Here is a 19,673-nt window from a genome sequence, read left to right as displayed (position 1 = left end):
GAGCCTGGATTAAGCAGTGATTTTGAGCCCAGACGATCTACTTTTTGCTGATCCTCATCTTGGACATCCCCAGACCAGTGCTCTTTGCCATGCCCTGAAACACTTTCTAGGTCTGCTCAAACCAAATCTAAGTCTCTCCTTCATGGCATTGCAGAGCACTATTGCTCAGCTACCGGGATAATCACTTTGCTAGGTAGCTTGTCTCAGATCACCTGTGGCCACCAATGGAAATAGCTAACCAGCTCCATTCAAGGCTTTGCTCAAAGGGTTGGCATTGGCTGCCTACTTTCTGTTAGAATCCCAATTCCAAATAATGAATTTTTGGGTTTGCTGGCCATACTGAATTTTAAAAAACAAACATACATTTGTTTGGGTGGACCTGAAAAAATTTTTTTTTGATTTTTTGGTGAATCTAAAAGTAAAAGAAAATTCATTTTGGGTCAAATGAAATATTTAGTTCTACAGGAAACTGTTTTCTCTAGATTTTGAGTTTTGTTGTTGTTGTTATTTTGTTTTTACATTTCTGTATTTTTAAAATAAATTGAAAAGCCATTTTGACACAGAAAATTAAAACTTTTCATTTTCAAAGTATTCCAGGGTTGGAATACGTCAAACATTTCAGCTTTCCCAGATATTTTGTTTTTTCAATCAAAACAATTCAGTGAAACCAACACATATTTGTGACATTTTTGGTATCCCCAAATCTGTATATTTCACCAGAAACAATTTTGGCCAAAAATTTTCACCCGGCTCTAGCTGTGAACTCTGTCACTTGAGACATTTAAACCTGGACTGGACACAGCATGGGAAACCGTACTCTAGAGAGCAGCCCAGGATTGGCTGAGGGGGCTGGAGGAATGGGATAGCTGGTGCTTGTATTGTGACACTTCCTTCGGGGACCCAAGGTTTTCAGGCTCTTTGCCACTACCTGCCCTCAGCGTGAGGAAGACTCGTCTATGCCCGCAACCTGAAACCACTAGCCTCCGGCTGCACAGGCACTGCCTTCCTGCCCTTCGTAGGTCTCGCTTTCTCGGTACAGATTACCGATAGGCACATACCTTCCCCCTGAGTTCTTGGAATGGCCTCTGGCACGCCCAGCCCACGTTCCATTGCACATTTACAGAACTCTGAGAGCTGCTACTCCCGAAAGGAAAAGCACACACCAGCTTGCAAGATTCAGCTCAGGATCACCACACAGCTCAACACACAGAACTTCAATATATACATATCGTGAAAAAAGGAATACGTTTATTATCCAAACAGAGATTCAAGGACAGAAAGTGAGGATATTGCAAAGCAATGGTTACATATAAAACAAAATCATAACATGCTTTCTAGAGCCGACACTTACCTAACAAGGCGTTCCGCTGTCTCCTACGAGATAGCTTACCTCATGTCCTTTTCTCAGCATTTTCAACCAGTTTAGCTGAGATCCATTCTCATAAAATCAATCCTACTGGCAGTCCTCACAGATTGAAGGAATAACTGGAGGTTCATCTACACCCCAGATATAGTTTCAAAAGTTCATTACCTTACTCCTAAACAAGATAACTCCTCTTGGTTTATTTTTTTCCTGAAGCCCCTGCAATCTATTGATTAGAATTTTGCTCAGACTGTAAATGGGTGTCCTTTGGGAACCACACAATACTCAGTTTGCACGTGGTGAGCCAGAGTGACATACGCATCTCTGTCTTGCATGACAGAGATATGTGGATCACCTGGTGGCCTGCCTTTACTCACAGTCCTAGGGAACATAATTTTTACTATATATCCATAACTATTCACATGTTTTCCATACATGCATCTTGCAATGATTATGATGATCAGTGTGACACAGGCTTTCATTACATGACCCCTTTTGATGAACCCAGGAGATCCGTGTACCCCTATGTACCCCGGGGCCATCTACCAGTTAGCATCAAGGGGTCCTTGGGTCACATGTCTCATCTCTCAATTCTATGTTCTTTGATTAATGCACATGCTAATGCAAAATCAGACCCAGCTTTGGCTCTGAGAAGCCCCCACCCCAGCTCCCTGTGCTCCCTGCCCACCACAGAGCCAAAATACAAGTTTGCCCCGGGTGCCTGTCTCCCTAAGGCCAGCCCTGCCCTTTCCCTTGCGCCAAGGCTCTTTCCTGCTCATTTTCAGCAGGCCGCTTGCACGCAACCAGACTCAGCACAGTCTCAAAATCTGAAAATGCGCTTTCAGAACAGTTTGGAGTCACCTCAACACACTGTACGTCATACCCAGCCTCTCTCAGGGCTTCCTCCACCGACTCCCACTCCAGGTAGAGGCAGGAGAACCTGCGCTGGCCTACCATGTAGTAGGTTTCTTTCAGGACTGTCACCATCACCAAGTGGCCCCCTGGCTTTAACAGAGAACTGATGTTCTTCAGTGCTGCACGATAGCTGTTCAGGTCTTTGCAAGCAGCTTCCAAGCACAGTGTGGAGAGCAGGCAGTCGGCCTGGGGCAGAGACACAGGGGCCAAGATGTTGGATTGGGACACATCGCATTTCAGAACCTGCTTGACTTTCTTTCTCAACTTCTCTTCCTTCTCAGCCCACTTTTCCCTGCAAGAAATGTTATATTGTGTACCATTGCATGATTATCAGTCTGTCCATCAGATCTCAGCAAGGCGATGTTCAATGGAATCAAAAGGCAGCACATTTAAAACTAATAAGAGGGGACTTTTTTCCACACAGCATGCAATTAACCAGTGGAACTCATTGTCACACGACACCACTGAGGCCAAGAATTAGACAAAAGGATAATAGCCAGTTACATTACAGTAGGGATTAACCATAACCAAGCCCTGGAAGGGCTATAAACCCTCCTGCTTCAGGGCATAAGCCAACCCCTGACTAGCTGGAGTTAGGAGGAAACTTTCCCTGGGTGCTAGGCATTTCACAATTGTCAAACTGCAGAGCAATGCAGCAAGAAAAGACGTTGGTGTGACTCTCCATTCTTACTGATCCAGGAGCATGGGGAGCTTTGGACAGCTCAGCATTTTCTCTTTGCATCAACACCTTCTGTGCTTCTGATCTATGCAAGGAAGAAGGAGGTTCCAGTGGTTAGCATGCTAATCTAGAACCCTGGAGATCTGCATTCAGTTCTGTGCTCTGCCACAGATCCTTCTGAGTGGCCTTGAATAAGTCGCATAGTCTCGCTGTGCCTCAGTTCCCTCTCTGGATAATGGGGGTAAGGTCACAAGGGTGTTGAGAGTCAATGCATTAATAAAAATAGAGAGTCTCTCAGACACTCTGGCAATGGGGGCTGTATGAGTTCCCAGATAAATAGAGACTCTTGCCTCTAATCTGCAGCCCTTCTTCCCCCAAAGTCCTGGGCTGCATCCGTCAACAGCTCTGCCTGAATCGCTCCCCTGCTGTTTCCGTCCTGGGCTCTGCCCACCCCTCCAGCTTTGCCAATGTACCTCTATCCAGACCAGCATTCCCTGACCCTTGCTCTGCCAGTCCTGCCCCCTTCAACCCCATGCTGCCAATGCATCTCATCTCTGAACAGCTGGTCCTTTGCCTGCCGTGCTATTTCAGTTCTACCCAGCTCTCTGCTGATGCCCCTCACTCCTTCCTGACTCAAAGCCTCCACCCTTTGCTATTCCAGTTCTGCTCCCCCTACACACAGACACACAGCTCTGCTGATGCCCCTGGGTCCTAACCTACAGCACCCCTTGCTCTTCCAGCCCGGCACCTCTCCTGAACTGAGACTGCCAATTAAAATCAAGTAGCTAGAACGATTCACCGCCCTCTGAAAACATAAGGTCTGATGTACTTGGAAATATTTTGTCCGAGCTTTCTGTGGATGTTTAGCTCTGGAGAGAGATTAGATAGCAAGTCTCTGAAACACAAAGCCCCACAGCAGACTGAAACACTATCACTGAGACACAGACAGCTGCTCTGTCTAGATACAACTGTTGTTTTATTATTTATCAATTGTGTTACCTCATTCACACCATGGCCCTTTGCAGACCCGTGTACAGACAAGAGCCCTGTTCCAAGGACCTTACTCTCCAGACTAACTAGAATTTTTTATTCTAGACAAGCTCTCAACAAGGTCCCATGAGCGGCCCCTGCTGGCCCAGAGTGGAATTTTACAAACATTTACACGCTATTGGGAAATACAATTTGTGTGGTTTTCCAGGTTTCAATGTCTTGTTTAAACATATAACCCCACAGGAAACTAAAAAGCGAGAGGCATCCACGTTCTCTGCACTGGCCAAGTAGCAGGTTACAATGACTGAACCGTATTCAACCAGAGCGGAAAAAGGGCGAATTGAGAGAAGCAGGAGTGGGATCGGTGTTTGTACAGCTGCGCTTACACAGTTGGCAGTAACTATTTGCACTCCACTGCATGAATGTCCTGGGAGGGGTAATGCCCAGAACTACAAGCCTGGAAATTACCAAGTAAGGAGAGACTGTGGCATGGCACAGCAAAGGTGATGCATATAGAAACCTTATTACCAGAACTACGGAATTTAGTAAAGGTCTGTGTCCTGGTTGGTCATTTCAATATGACTTTGGATTCAGGTTTCAAATCCCTCCACATATGCTTTTGAAAAACTGAGTCCTTGCCATCTACGGTGGAAGCAGTGGTCATGTAGTCAAAACAAAGACCCGCGTTTTAGTTCTCACTCTGCCACTGACTTCCTGTGTGATCTTGGGCATGTTACTTCCCCTCTCTGCACCTTAGTCTCCCCATCTTTAAAATGGAGATAAAAATACTTCCTTATCTGTCTCAGCAGTGTAGTTGTAGCCATGTTGGTCACAAGATATTAGAGATACAAGGTGGGTGAGGTAATATCTTTTATTGGACAAACTTCCATCCAATAACTTGATCCAATAAAAAAAATTTATCTCACCGACATTGTCCCCTTATCTGTCTACCTAGGTATTTATGCTATGCCCATCACCATGGTATTTCACCTTCCAGAGTTGTTATGAAGCTAAATTCATGTATGTTTTTAAAACTCACAGTCAACCTCTGGAACTCGTTGCCAGGGGATATTGTGAAGGCCAAAAGTATAGCTGGGTTCAAATAGCATTAGGTAAGTTCATGGAGAATAGGTCCATCAATGGTTATTGGCCAAGATGGTCAAGGACACAATCCCATCCTCTGATGTCCCTAAGCCTCTGACTGCCAGATGCTGGGATCGGACAACAGGGAATGGATCACTTGATAATTGCCCTGTTCTGTTCATTCCCTTTGAAGAATCTGGCATTGGCCACTGCTGGAAGACAGGATACTAGGCTAGATGGACCATTGGTCTGACCTGATATGACCATTCTTATGTTCTTATGAGATGGAAGGTGACTGAGAACTGCGAAGTATTAGTACATATTAGAATAGTTATTTCAGTACAATAGTGTGAAATTTAGTTGGTAAGCTCTCTGGGGCAGGGACCTTCTTTTTGCTGTATGTTTGTACAGCACCTAACACAAGGTGGTCCTTGTCCATGGCTATGCAGGCGTGCTGGAACAATTTTTATAGTGGGAGTGCTGACAGCCATTGAACCAAATTGTAAACCCTGTATATAATGCAATCAACTTCAAGCCTGGGGGTACTGCAGCCCCCTTATTTCCAGCACCTATGTGTGTAACACATCATATTACCTATAAAAGTCTCCCTAAGGCGGATCCTTTTGAAATAGAGGGGTTTCAACATGAAATTTTGTCCTGAGAATTATTATTAAGGTCACCAATCATGCAAGGAAAAATGACAAATTCTATGCACAAAGAAAATGTATGTTCTAAATTTTCAAAAGTGACTACTGATTTTGGGAGACCCTTTTTGGGTGTCCAACTTGAGCTACCTTAAAGGGAGCCTGATTGTCACATGGGAAGTGCTTAGGACATACTAGATTTGGGCCTTTTTTACAGCATCTCATTTAATGCACCCAAAAAACTAGTCACCTGGGAAAATGTGCAGAGCTGGTCAGAAAAATGTCCAAACCAAACGTTGATGGAAAACGATGGGGGAAGTTACACGAAGATGTCCATGGTTTTTTGTTTGTTTTCCAACCAGCTGCAATTAGTTAAAAAAAAATTAGTTAAGTTTGAGAAGTATGCAGGCTTCAGCGCTCTGTGAGAGGTATGGGAGGCTTTCCTGATAGCAGCTACAGAGAATGTGTGACAGGATCATACTTCTGAGTTGTTTTATAATAAAGGCTGAAAAGAGAGGATTGTTATTCTGTTTGCAGCACTATTCTAGTCAAAAATTTTACACAACACAGAGGTAAACCCTAGGCCCTGACCCTAAAACACTTACACACTGCTTCACTTCAGCCAATGTATTATTATTTATTATTTGTATTACTACAACGCAGGGGAGCTGGAACAATTCGTACAGTGGGGGTGCTGAGAGCCATTGAACCAAACTGTAAACCCTGTATGTGATGGAAACCACTTCAATCCAGGGGGTGCTGCAGCATCCCCAGCACCCTTCGTTCCAGCCACTATGTGGCTATGGCTCGTGGGTGCTATGGTAATAAAAATAGTATCATAATCAGTATAACTAATAATAATAGTGACACATGACCTATAGGGTTCAGCTGGCAGCTTCCAAACATGGCAGTTGGATCCGGAGCGAGCGCTTCCAGTGGATTCCCATTTCTTGAGCTTCCCCTGCGTCTGCCATATGTCAGCCTTTGGGTGTCCTACTCAGTTTGTCATTGTGTTTTCACATCACACTCTAGTAAGAGGTCCCCTCCCCTGCAGGGGTTCATTTCAGTGACAAGACATGTTTCCTCTGACTGGATCATCAGTAGCCAGGTCACCCTTCCTTACCTGTCTCCTTCCAGCTCACACACGTATTTCACCACTGGAGTCCAGTCAAACGCTCCTGGCTCATTCTTCAGCCATTTCTCCAGTTCCTGGCGGTTCCGGTCTGTATAGTCCGAAGCGATGATCTCCTTAAAGTTCTCGCAGGCGGAAAGGAGCTGATAAATGGTGGGGCCGCTGCCGATGTCAATCAGGGTGTCGCCTTTCAACCCACCTGGTTGGGAACGGCAGGGAACAAAGTTACATTGGTGCATTGCATGACCCATAAGACGGAGAAGTTGTACTCAGTGCTGGTTGGGGTTTTTTTGAGGCGGGCTTTTTGTTTGGTTGGTTTTCATTTGCTTCTTGGATGCCTCATGCAAATAGTATGTAGGATGGAACACTCCTCCAGCAATAGCCTCAACACCTAAGGAGGTATGTTCTGGTTAGGGCCTTTGCCTAGACTAATGAAATCTGCCACAGACTCGCCGTGTGACTTTGGTGAGTCACTTAATCTCTCTGAGCCTCAGTCCTTCATGTGTTAAGTGGGAATAACAATCCTGCCTTTGTACATCTTGTCTATTTAGATTATAAACTCTCTGCCTAGGCTGAAGTTGGTTCCTTATTCCCAATTCCTTGTCTGTGGTACCAGCATCCTATCCACTGTTCCCAGTTGTTTATTTAACCTCCAAAATTATTTAAAAATATGCCAATGTAAGATTAAATATTTTTAGAAATTTTATCAAATGTATGTGATTGAATGTGATAAAAATTTAAATGACTAATTACTTAATTATTTATTAATTGAATGACCAAGTAAGTGGATTGGCAGTGTGACATGAGGCAGAACATTGCACAGTAACAAAACTTCAGGTCAGCCAGCGGCATGCCTCAGTTCCTTCAGAAGAGTCTGACAGTGGCGGGGATGTGTCAGTCGGGGTGACCCAAGACTGATTTTGTCATGTTTGGCCCGTCAAAACCCAGCTCCTTACTTCATTCGTAATTGAATAATCAGCTCATTATCTTTCATATTTTATCAATTCAATCACATTGATAAATATATTTTAAATAATTTTGCCCTTTGAATAAGGGTCTAGGAACCATGAATAAGGAACTAACTTCAGTCTCAGAACTCTCTAGGGTAAGGACTTCCTCTGTGCTTGTACAGCGCTCAGCACACCAGGGTCCCGATCTCAGCTGGGGACTCTCTATACCATCACAATAATCATTCTATAGACGCTCATTATCACAGGTGTTCTGATACCATGATCCTCAACATGCTTTAAAAATGTTGCTAGAAAACCAGAGTAGGGAACCAGCAATGGAAAGGCTGACCCAGAATACCCTGGTTATAAACTGCTTAGCAGTGAGCCCAGTCACATGCTATGAGTTGCCAGGGAGAAGTTCTCCAGGGTGTGTAGTAACATCAGTAACCCCTAGTCCATTTCCAGGTTTAGAATCCAGCTGGCAACATCTGTTACTTCTCATAACACATAGCAGGAAAGAAATCAGATTAATTTATGAAGAGGGAGGATTTTTTTTTTGATTCCTGTGATATTAAAGGGTTTAACAGCTTGTACAACAGTGAGGATAGTTCCAGATTGCAACATTGATCATAATAGGATGCAGGGAACCAGGTCACCTGCTCCTTTTAGTAGTTGCAATTTGAAGTCCATCTGAGTCAGTGATTTTAATTCTCATGAGAGTCTGGGGTTGATGACACAGATGGCTCCCTAATCAGGGTCCCCCATCCTGAGTCTGCCATTCCAGCCTTGGTCCTCACCCTCGATTCTGCCATTGCATCTCATTCTTGAACTGCAACTCCCACTCGCTCTTCCCCTCCTGGGCTCTACCAGACACAGCTCTGCTAATGCAGCTCATACGCTTGTTATTCTAATCCCAGACTTCACTATACACAGCGCTGCAGACCTTCTTCAGTCCTGACTCACAGCCCCCACTTTTCTCTGCTCTAGCTCTCCTCCAACCCCAGCTCTGCCAATACCCCTCAGTCCTGACCCACAGCACCTCCAATGCATTATTCCAGCCCCCGACCGCTCCAGAATTGAGATTGCCACTGATGTATGGCTTTTAAAGGGGAAAATTGAGTAGCTAAAACTAGCTGCAACACTTAGGAAATGAAGGGGCTAACTTAACTCGGAAATACTTTCAGTGGCTTAGTGTGAGCATGTAGCTCTAGAGACTAGTGTGTGTGACATACAAAGCCCCACATCATACTGAACCATCATGGCCTCTACAGCTGCTAGTTACAATTAGAAATGCTCTCAATATTATTTATTATGTGCATGCCATGAGTATGAAGACAAGACGCCTGTCCTAAAAGCCTTGCTACCCTTATAGAGCCTTGTTGTTTCCCGTCACAGACAGCATTATTAAACGAGCATGTGATCCCAAGACAGGGGAAAAGTTGAGAACTTCTCAGTCCTAGTGCACTATACCCGCAGGACACTATACTCACCTGAAATGAATATCTTAAACAGGCTTCTCAGATTTAATTCCAGAATTTCATTCCCTTGGCAATGACTGGAACCAAAGGAATAATAGGTCTTCAAATACACTGCAGGATTAAAATCTTTCAGGTAAGCTTCTCCCCCTGTGAAACTAGCTGGAGATTCCATCTTGCACAAACAACCTCTGCTCTGCATTTGTTCCGAATGGAGACTGATAGCTCTTCCTGTTGATACTTTAAGCCCCTCCTTGTACTTGCAAATTTCAGTTTCACTTCAGACTGGGAAATTTTTCAGGCTGAGAGATCCCACAGGATCTGCAAGATTTTCTCAGTCTGCAGAATCAAAAGAAGAAGAAGCAGAAAAGACTATATGGGGAAGAAAGTGTGTCGTGACCATATTTTCCCAATGGGAAAATGGGACACTGTGTGGGGCCGGTCTGCACGGGGCTAGCCTGAAGCCCCCTGCCACCCACCCGCATGGGGCTGGCCCAGCCCAAGCTGCTCTCCTCAGCCTTCCCTCCCTTCCACTCAGGGCTGATGTTGCCGCTCTCCCACCTCCACCAGCATGTTCCTCCATGCCCTGCTAGGGGTCGCCCCCCACTTTTTTTGGCCAAACTGGGCGTTTGTCCCTTTTGCTGATCATCAGTTGGCAAGAACAAATGGTACAAATGCCCAGTTTGGCCAAAAAAAAGTGGGGACAGTTGGGACAGGGCTTAAAAAAGCAACTGTCCCAGCCAAAACAGGACGTATGGTCACCCTAGTCTGAGGCTATGTCTATACTAGCCGTGGAATGATGATCTGGTCCTGAGCTCAGATGATCTGGTCCAGTTCTGGTCTGGTCTGGTCCAGATCTGGAGCTCAGTCAAACGCTCCCAGCTCATTCTGCAGCCATTTCTGCACCTCCTGGGGTTTCTGGTCCATCTAGTCTCTGGCAATGATCACTTTGAAGGTTTTGCTGGTGTATGGTGGGGCTGGTGCAGATATCAATCAGGGTCTCCCCTTTAATATTGTCTGATTTGGAATAAACAATCCCAGCTTCTCAGGACATACAGCAGCAGGGGATGGACGATGAAGTTGGATGGGTAGAGGCTGAGTCTAGCAAGCTTGAGGATTTGTCTTCTACTTTTCTTCCACATGTCTATTCAGGGGACACCATCATAGGGCCTAATCACATCAGCCACACTATCAGAGGCTTGTTCACCTGCACATCTACCAATGTGATATATGCCATCATGTGCCAGCAATGCCCCTCTGCCATGTACATTAGCCAAACCAGACAGTCTCTAAGCAAAAGAATAAATGGACACAAATCTGACAACAGGAATCATAACATTCAAAAACCAGTAGGAGAACACTTCAATCTCTTTGGTCACTCGATTACGGACGTAAAAGTTGCAATTCTTCAACAAAAAAACTTCAAAACCAGACTCCAGCGAGAGACTGCTGAATTGGAATTAATTTGCAAACTGGATACAGTTAACTTAGGCTTGAATAGAGACTGGGAATGGATGGGTCATTACACAAAGTAAAGTATTTCCCCCCTCCACCCCCCCACTGTTCCTCAGACGTTCTTGTCAACTGGTGGAAATGGCTCACCTTGATTATCACTATAAAAGGTTCCCCCCACCCCTGCCCCTGCTCTCCTGCTAGTAATAGCTCACCTTAAGTGATCACTCTTGTTACAGTGTGTATGGTAACGCCCATGTTCTCTATGTATATAAATCTCCCCACTGTATTTTCCACTTTATGCATCCGATGAAGTGAGCTGTAGCCCACGAAAGCTTATGCTCAGATAAATTTGTTAGTCTCTAAGGTGCCACAAATACTCCTTTTCTTTTTGCGAATGCAGACTAACACGGCGGCTACTCCGATACTTTTCTTAAGAGTTTCAAGATGGCCATTTCCCATGAGAGGTAAAATGCAACGAAGGACCCCATATACAGCATTCCTCACACACAGGGATGTCCGTAAAGTGCTTTGAGAGTCTCATGTGAAAGGGCTATTGTGACAATGATCAATAGATACAACAGTCCAAATTAGGGTGACCAGATAGCAAGGGTGAAAAATCGGGACGGGGCTGGGGGGTAATTGGCACCTATATAAGACAAAGCCCCAAATATCGGGACTGTCCCTATAAAATCGGGACATCTGGTCACCCGAGTCCAAATACATGTGATGTAACAGGCTAAAAATTGAGGTTGCCATTTAGGCTTGCTTGAGCCTCATTCAAATGAGAACTTCAAGATCTGGCCCAGTGCAATGTGAAGAGCCACCTTACATGCCCTGCTGCAGGTCAGGGATAGGCAGCACTTGATTGCAGTGCCCAGGAGCTGTACACAGATGGTACGCGGACACCAGAACCACAGCCTTACGCCATGCCCTGAACTGTCTTACTGTGGTTTTTCAGGACAAAGCGCTGCAGAGAATGTGGTTAGCAGCAGTCAAAATAGGTTGGCCATCCTATATCTCCCCCTGCTGGGTGTAGTATGTATGCAGATGCCTCTTTACAGTGCCCTACCAGTATTTATCAAAATGTATGGGGTTGAAAAGAGCTAGCTCAGCGTAAGTTATTCATTGTTTATTACATGTGGAAGCAATAGTGGGTGTACTCTCAAGGCACATTTTGTGCTGCTTATATTATCTAAATTATGCTCTCCCACCAAAATCAGAGAGCTGATCCAGAGCATTTTCATTCTGGTTTCCTATCCGAAAGTAAATGGTAGGGAGAATACACTGTAGTTAGACGATGAATGTTTTTTGCTAATACTCAACTACATTGAACTCTCCTGTTTACTGGCAGCACAAGAATTTCTATTGTAGTTCAGAAAAGAAGCCCCGAACAAAACTCTGGACCCAAATAATCCTGAATTTTACCAAAGTCCGGGTCGAAATCTGAGCTTTGCATCTGGCTCTGAATTGTATTATGATCCATCAGAGACAAACATGCCCAAACTTTGGGGAGATTCACATGCAGAGCTGGACTTCCAGGCTCAGGTGCATGTTCTCACAAGACCTGTTGCTTGTGTATGAAGGTGTAGCCTCACCGCTCATCCCCAAGACTATGTGCTGTTCAAATTCTTATCAGTAATTCCAGTCCATCCCAACACACCAGGCTAGAGCATCCCGCTCAGCAGCATCTCAGAGAAAGTCGGGAGTACAACACCTTGAGAATCCAAGAGTTCAGGGCCAAAGCCCATGAAATATTTAGATAGACCAATATATAAGTGCACTTTGTGTTTTATGGCTCACACAATGAGATGGATTAAACATAGTATGGTCAGTCTGTTGTCTAGCTAAGCTCTGTCCCATGGGGCCGGGACCAAATAATACTCCAGGATTGCTCCTACTAGATGAAATTAAGGGGCCGATCCTGGATCCCACTATGAACCTACTGTATTTCTCTCATGCAGAAAGGGTTCCACAGTCTGACTCACTGACAGCTCAATACAATATTGGTCAAACCTGGAAACCATTTTGTACAGGCCTGTTGAATTCGAATGACAATGATCTTTTGACTCATTCTAAACAGACCTGACAATTTGAATTTCCTACCCATGGATTCTAAATGACAGAATTCACTCCTGTAAAGAGGGGAGATCACAGGATATAAGCTTCACACTAAGGTTTTGGGGTGTTCTTCTGCACAGGATGAAGTTCGCCCAAAACAAAACACTTCTGGAAATGTGTGTTTCAAAGCAAAGAATCAAATTAACATTGACTCTACTCAGCAATGATAAGGCCTCAGCTGGAGTACTTGTGTCCAGTTGTGGGCATCATGCCTTGAGCAAGATTTGGACAAATAGGAGAAAATCCAGAGGAGAGCAACAAAAAGAATTAAAGGTCCAGAAAAGATTAAAACAATTGGGTTTGTTCAGTCTGGAGAAGAGAAGACTGAGTGTGGGGGGGACATGATGTCTTCAATTACATAAAAGGTTGTTATAAATAGGAGAATGATCCATTGTTCTCCTTATCCACTGAGGACAGGACAAGAAGCAATGGGATTAAATTGCATCAAGAGAGATTTAGGCTAGACATTAGGAAAAACTTCCTAACTGTGAGTATTAGAGAACAAATTGCTTACTGGAGTGATGTCTATTTTCAGGGTCTTTGGGGGACGTTTTTTATTTTTGGTTTGTGGATCAGGTTTTAACAAATGCCAAATCTCCAAGTGAAACTAAGCCCAACCTTTAATGCCAAATTTTGCTCAGAACTCATGCCAAGGTTGCTGATGCATCCTGAACCCTAGCAAACTTTTTAGCAAGGATTTGTAACAATATCTTGAACTAGGTAAGGTTGCTTTAGCATCTCAGCTTAATGCTTTCCCTATAAATGTTTCAGTTTGGATACCCCGCCATTCTCTGCCAACAGCTTCCGGCCTCCACAGGACTTTGATGCTGAGCCCCATTGGGGACCTTAAAGAGACTCTGAATCCCCCTCTCCCATGTATTCCCCCTTGATCCTGCTCCCCTTTTTTCCCCTTGAAATTTCTGCCTGCATTCTGTACTGCTGCAAACTCTTCTGGCCTGTTTTTCCCCAAGGATCTCTTTGTTGATAAATTTGCATTTGATCAGTGAGAGTTGCTGGCCCTGCATAAAGGCAGCTTTGCAATACTCAGGGGATTTAAATAACAAGCTTCTTCCAGCTCAGTACCTGTCCTGTCCAGCTCACACACACCGTGCAACCCCAGAGTCCGACTCCACTCCAGCTCATTCTTCAGCCAGTTCTGCAGTTCCTGGCAATTCCAGTCCCTGTAGTCTGAAGCAATGATCTCCATAAAGATCTTGCAAAGATCTAGAAGCTGGTAAATGGTGGGCCACTGCCGACATTCACCAAGGTGTTTTTTACACCTCCTGGTTCAGACTGGGGAATTCTTCAAGCTCATCATGTCCTAACCAGGCTAAATGCAGCTGCATCTCAATTACACTGGGCTGTTTTTCCAATGCATTTTTTTTTCTGTTAAAATCACGCCCTGCTTCCATTCAGGGCAATAGCCAAACTCCCACTAATTTCAGTGGCCTGGAGCTTTGCCCCTAGGACTTTAAATCTTCTAAGCAATCTCAGCTCAGTTGGTGTTATGAGTGGTGACAGCTTAGATTCTGCTCTGGTTCTCCCTATGACCTCCCACCCACAGTCAGAGCGAGGAATCTGAACTCTGTCTGAACTGACCCAGCATCAGGAGTCTGCCTCTGAAAAGGTTCGTGGCCCTGCCAATAGCAAAGGCACAGAGGCTATTGATCTCAGCTGTTCAGATTGGCACTTTGCTCTTTTTGTTTTTTCTGCCATTTTTTTAAAAAAAATCACATTAGATTTCAAGGTAGCAAGTCAAACGACAGATTAGATGCATGTTCTGTCAATGGGTCCTAGCAACATGCTAGGGCGGCGGTTCTCAAACTGTGGGTCAGGACCCCAAAGTGGGTCATGACCCAATTTTAATGGGGTTGCCAGGGCTGGCGTTAGACTTGCTGGAGTCTGGGGCTGAAACTGGAGCCCAAACCCCTCTACCCAGGGCTGATGCCAGGGCTTAGGCTCAGGCTTCTGTCCCCTCTCCCGGGGCCATGTAGTAATTTTTGTTGTCAGAACCATGCTGGTGGCTTCCAAGGCCTGGTCTACACCCAAAACCCAGGCTGGCCTTGCTACGTTGCTCAGGGTTGTGAAAAATTGTACATGTTGTGCGCCATAGTTAGGTTGACTAACCCCACCGGAGATGCAGCGAGGTCGATGGAAGAATTTTTCTATCGAACTAGCTACTGCCTCTCGAGGGGGTGGAGTCACTCTAGCAATGGGAAAACCCCTTCCGTCACTCGAGTAAGTGTCTCCAACGCTAGAGCGGCACTGTTCCACGGTAGCGCTTCAGGTGCAGACATGCCCTATGGAAAAAAGAAGCAAGTTCTCAGGGCTTTTTTGAGCCTGCAGATTGGCTTGCCTCCAGCCCCCGCCAAAGGAACTTGTGGTCTGAGTATAGCCCCGCCACCAGCATTTTGCACACATCCTCTCAGGAACAGAGAAGGGAATTGACTTTCTTGACCTGGAATCGAGCTTGACAGCTCAGGCGCATCTCTGAGGAGATCCGACAAGACCAGGTGCTTGAGCCAGAAGTTCTGGATGCCCCTCTCAGCCCCAGACCTGCATCCATCCAGATTCTTATCTGGAATTCTGACCTATCTGACCAGTCCAGCCAGTGGCGTCCCACTTTGGAGAGCAGCCATGAGAAACTGGGGAGCATAGAACCTGGGGAATATCCAACAGCGTAGGCTCCAGGCCCACAGAACATTACAGAATTATATATAATATTACAGCTGCATTGTGCTCTGCTGATGAGCTGAACTGGCTGCCAGTTAGCTAAAGGTTCAGGAGGTAAAGGAGTGGGGGAAGAGAAGGAGGCACAAAGCCACATTCATCTCCTCACCTCAGTTAGGTGCTGCCTGAACACAGACTGACTGGACCAGAGGACCAAGCCCGACTTGTCTAATTCCATTGAAAATTGCATTTCCGGAGAAACCTGAAACCTGAACTAGCGGACAAAAAATTAAGATTAGAGCCCATGAGCCCATGTTCATTAAAGCAATGGAAAGCTATGCACATTGGATAGGGTTCGAATAGAGCAAATCCATCTCAATATCCTCACTGGGAATATTTAATGAGGCCAGTTTTTTCACACAAAAAATACACATTTTTCATACCGTAAAACAGAAGATTTCAAGGAGTAACATGGCATTTCACTAACACAAGAAGAGCATCAATCAAAGTAATATAAGGTGCTAAGTACGGTTACAGAAACAAAACCATTCCTCTGACTATGTAGCTCATTGGAGCTTTTCTTTGGCAAATGCCAACAACCAAGCAGAACTTGGATAAAAATTATTCAAAAATTGCAAAATTTTTTTAAAAAAATAGCAACCAAAATTGTCTGTTGGAACTCATCCTGCAGAGAAGCATTTCCTCAGTTGAGTTCATCCTGCAGCAACAATTTAGCTGCTTATATTCTCCTGTATTTGTCATGGGCATTGTGTATTTCACAACAAAGGGTTAATGTATTTAACATTGCTGGAGAAAATACTGCATTGATTTCATTGCTATGTTTATTAATAATATTAAGCTCTGTTCTTTCTGGGAGGGTTTGCTTTACCCGTACTCCCCAAAGAATTTATATTGCTTCCTCTTTGCGAGCGAGAATGAAGTACATCCCAGAGAAATCAGAGCTGTCATCAATGAAATTATCATCCCTGAAGAGAATCTCAAACTCCTGAATGATGAAGCCAGTTTCACTGAGGACTTCCCTCAGAAATTCCTCTCTCAGGACCAAACACGAGAACCTTTTGGGGCCAACCATGAAGAAACTGCAGCCCAAATCTCCACTCAGCACCAAGTGCCCTCCTGGCTTTAACAGGGAGCTGATGTTCTTCAGAGCATTGCGGTAAGTGTTCAGATCTTTGCAAGCAGCTTCCAAGCACAGTGATGAGATCAGACAGTCAGCTGGAGGCAAGATGATTGGATGCATGGGGTTGCTTTTGTGGACATCACATTTTAGAACCTGTTTGATGGTTTTCCTTAATTTTGTCTCTTTCTCAGTCTTCTTCTCCCTACAGAGATATACACATATACAATACAAGATGAACTCCCAAGGGTTATCTGCAATTTCAGTGTCTTTCTATGATATAGATGTGAATATTAGGAGGAAAACATTGTTTGCTAGAATGATGTCTATTTGTAGGACCTTGTGTTAACTATCTTTAGTTCCTTCTTCTCTGGGTCAGTTTTAAGACATGCCAGAAAGCCACCACATTTTGCTCAGAACTCATCCCAGTTTGCTAACAGGGTCATGAACTCTGGCTACTTTTTCAGGGGACCCCCGATTAAATTGTGATTTTGTAAGAAAATATGCAAACAGGTGAATTTACTTCAACAACACTTTACCAGTTGATAACTGTCTCCAAGGTCTCTAATACTGAGAACCACAGGGGATCCTATACAGATTCTATCATGACTAAAAACCACATTCCCCCAGGTTTCTATTTTCTCCCCAGAAATTCTGCCTGTATTCACCACTGATTATATTGCTGATCAGCATAAGTAGATGTTGCTGCATAGACAAACTAAGCAATACACAAGGGATTTAGGCAATCTGCTTTTTCCAGCCCCGGTACCTGTTTCCCTCTAGCTCACACACGTATTCCACCACTGGAGTCCAGTCAAACGCTCCTGGCTCATTCTTCAGCCATTTCTCCAGTTCCCAGTGGTTCCGGTCTGTATAGTCTGAAGCAATGATCTCCTTAAAGGACTCGCAGGCAGAGAGGAGCTGGTAGATAGTGGGGCCACTGCCAATATCAATCAGGGTGTCCCCTTTCACCCCACCTGGTTCAGAATACAGAATTCTTGGAGCTCATTGCATCTTAACCAGACTAAATGCAACTTCATCTCAATTAAGCTTAGTTGATTGAGTTTTAATGCATCTAGAGCTAAATCTTGCTTCCATTGAAGGCAATGGCCAAACGCCTAGTGACTTCAGCGTTACCAAGCTTTGGCTGCAAGTCCTCAATGCTTCTTGACATGGAAATTAACATCAGATACTCTCCTGCATATCTAAACTAACCCAGGCAGCAGTATAGAAGACGACAATGTTGACGCTGCCCGGAAGATGTATACGGAATGAGTGCTCTTTTTGTAGCTGTAAGAATACTATTGTACATCAGGCAGAGCTATTCACAGTAATGATTATTTACTCGGCTGTTACAGGGCTTCATACCATGGACCTGATTCACCACTGACTGTCCCCTTGTGTCGTCACATAAACTCCTCCTCTGCAATGTATAAATGAATTGATACAGAGCAAAGATGAACATCTATGTTTCCAATTAGCAGGTGTTAGTAATTTTCTTCTGTTTAGACTCCTGCATTCAGTCCCTTTCCATGGTGGATTGATACCGTAGTATGTGCTTTTTGTCGCACTCACATTTTTGTTCAGTTTTAGTTTCTCTGTCATGCAAGATGCTCTAATTCTATTACCAGTCCCCTGAGCCATGCAATACCAAACTTAGAAGTTACTTTTTACTTAAGGACAATCCCCAGGCTTACATGATGTGTCTATGGGGTTACAGTAATTGTTAGAAATAGAAAATGTACAATGCGATGCATTATAGCTGACATTTGCAATCCAACAGCTTTGTAAACAGTATTAAAATTTGCATCACATCTACTTCCTAATAAGGGATGCAAGCAAGTATATTCAATAATTTTACTGCAGGGGTGATTTTGAACACATTTAGAGCTATTGATAAAAGACCTCATTTCCACTCCCAGGAGAAGGCTAAAGGGAAATTTGCTATATAATAATTAATAATAACTAACTTTTCTGTCTAGTGCTTTACATTTATACAGCTCCAAGCGCTTTGGACCGGAACACTCATGTCATTATCCCTCTTTTACAAATGAGGCACAGAGAGGTGATGTGACTTGCCCGGGGTCAAAGGGAAGGTCAATGGCAGGCTTGAGAACAGAACTCAGGTGTCCTGAGTGTTAGTCCAAGGCTGTACTGCATAGAAGCTTGCAGAAAGAGGAGGATGGGAAAAGCTTTCTGATAATCTGTGGTACTTGCAAAGGCTGAACAATAATATTTAGCCTATTTAATGGGCTTTTTATCTAGAAACGCTAGCTGAAGGGTCCTCAGCCCCCCTGTGCAGCAAGGTGAGACTTGATGAACTGCCATAGCATGTTTGTTGCACATCGGCTAGGGGTGACTGTGGAAACCAAATAACTAATGCATATTACAGGATACTTCACCACAACCCAGGCCAAAGGGAGGCATGATAATAACTTGGTTTCTGATGTCACAGACAGGGATAGATGAGCAGGGATGAGTCCCAAATCCCACCTACAGGCCATACCTGAAGTGAAGGTTTTACAGTATTGTTTCAGGATGAAGATAAGAAAGTCATCTCTCCAGGTGTCTTCCCCAAACTTAAAATATTCCAGGAAGGCCTTTGGGTCAAATTCTGCCTGGTAAACATCGCCTCCAGTGAACTCAGTCATGATGCTCCCTCTGAATCTGCACATACAATGCGTTGCTTTTCCCTAGGATTCCTGTGCACAGCCAGCTGCTCCTGATCATTCAGAATCTGAACTCGGCCTTTTAACTCTTTCCAGCAGCTTTGTAAACAGTACTGAAAAATTGCATCACTCTGCCTTTTAACGCTTTCTTGGGCCTGAAACCTGAGAGCAACCGTGAACCGCAGCCCAATGGTGTTTACCTTTAGACGTACTACTTTCTGTTCTTTTATACCTTTTTAATCCCATTTCCTTTCCACACCTACTGAGCAAGTTACAGGGCCCTAAAGGAATCCCAAGCTGCAGCAGGTACAGCGTTCTGTGAATAGGTCATGTCGCCATGCCGGCCTCACCCCTTCCAGAGCTCACAAATTGTGTTCGTGGGCAGTGGGAGG

General features: G+C 44.5%; 1 protein-coding gene across 1 annotated transcript; it reads right to left on the bottom strand.

Moving 5' to 3' along the window:
* Window positions 1–1,222: 1,222 nt before the first annotated feature.
* LOC311511240 (uncharacterized protein) lies at window positions 1,223–19,329 on the bottom strand. Its single transcript, XM_084611654.1, has 6 exons — window positions 19,119–19,329; window positions 17,382–17,589; window positions 16,391–16,817; window positions 9,247–9,490; window positions 6,798–7,005; window positions 1,223–2,570 (listed from the first exon to the last, which is right to left on the bottom strand). The coding sequence occupies exons 1-6, from the start codon at window positions 19,285–19,287 to the stop codon at window positions 2,093–2,095; spliced, it is 1,734 nt and encodes a 577-aa protein (XP_084467780.1). The 5' UTR covers window positions 19,288–19,329; the 3' UTR covers window positions 1,223–2,092.
* Between the last annotated feature and the right edge of the window lie 344 nt (window positions 19,330–19,673).

This window comes from Lepidochelys olivacea (genome assembly GCF_965140295.1).
Source record: "Lepidochelys olivacea isolate rLepOli2 genome assembly, chromosome: 22".
Lineage (NCBI taxonomy): Eukaryota > Metazoa > Chordata > Testudines > Cheloniidae > Lepidochelys > Lepidochelys olivacea.
This window is presented reverse-complemented; position numbering and strand designations above follow the sequence as displayed.

Excerpts from the sequence above, each read along its gene's own strand:
- LOC311511240 (XM_084611654.1), bottom strand. The coding sequence starts at position 19,287 with ATGTGCAGATTCAGAGGGAGCATCATGACTGAGTTCACTGGAGGCGAT. Across the intron at positions 9,491-16,390 it reads TTCTCGCTCGCAAAGAGGAA|TACAAGGAGGGGCTTAAAGT; the intron begins GCAATATAAATT and ends GAAATTTGCAAG. Across the intron at positions 7,006-9,246 it reads GTTTAAGATATTCATTTCAG|GTGGGTTGAAAGGCGACACC; the intron begins GTGAGTATAGTG and ends GTTCCCAACCAG.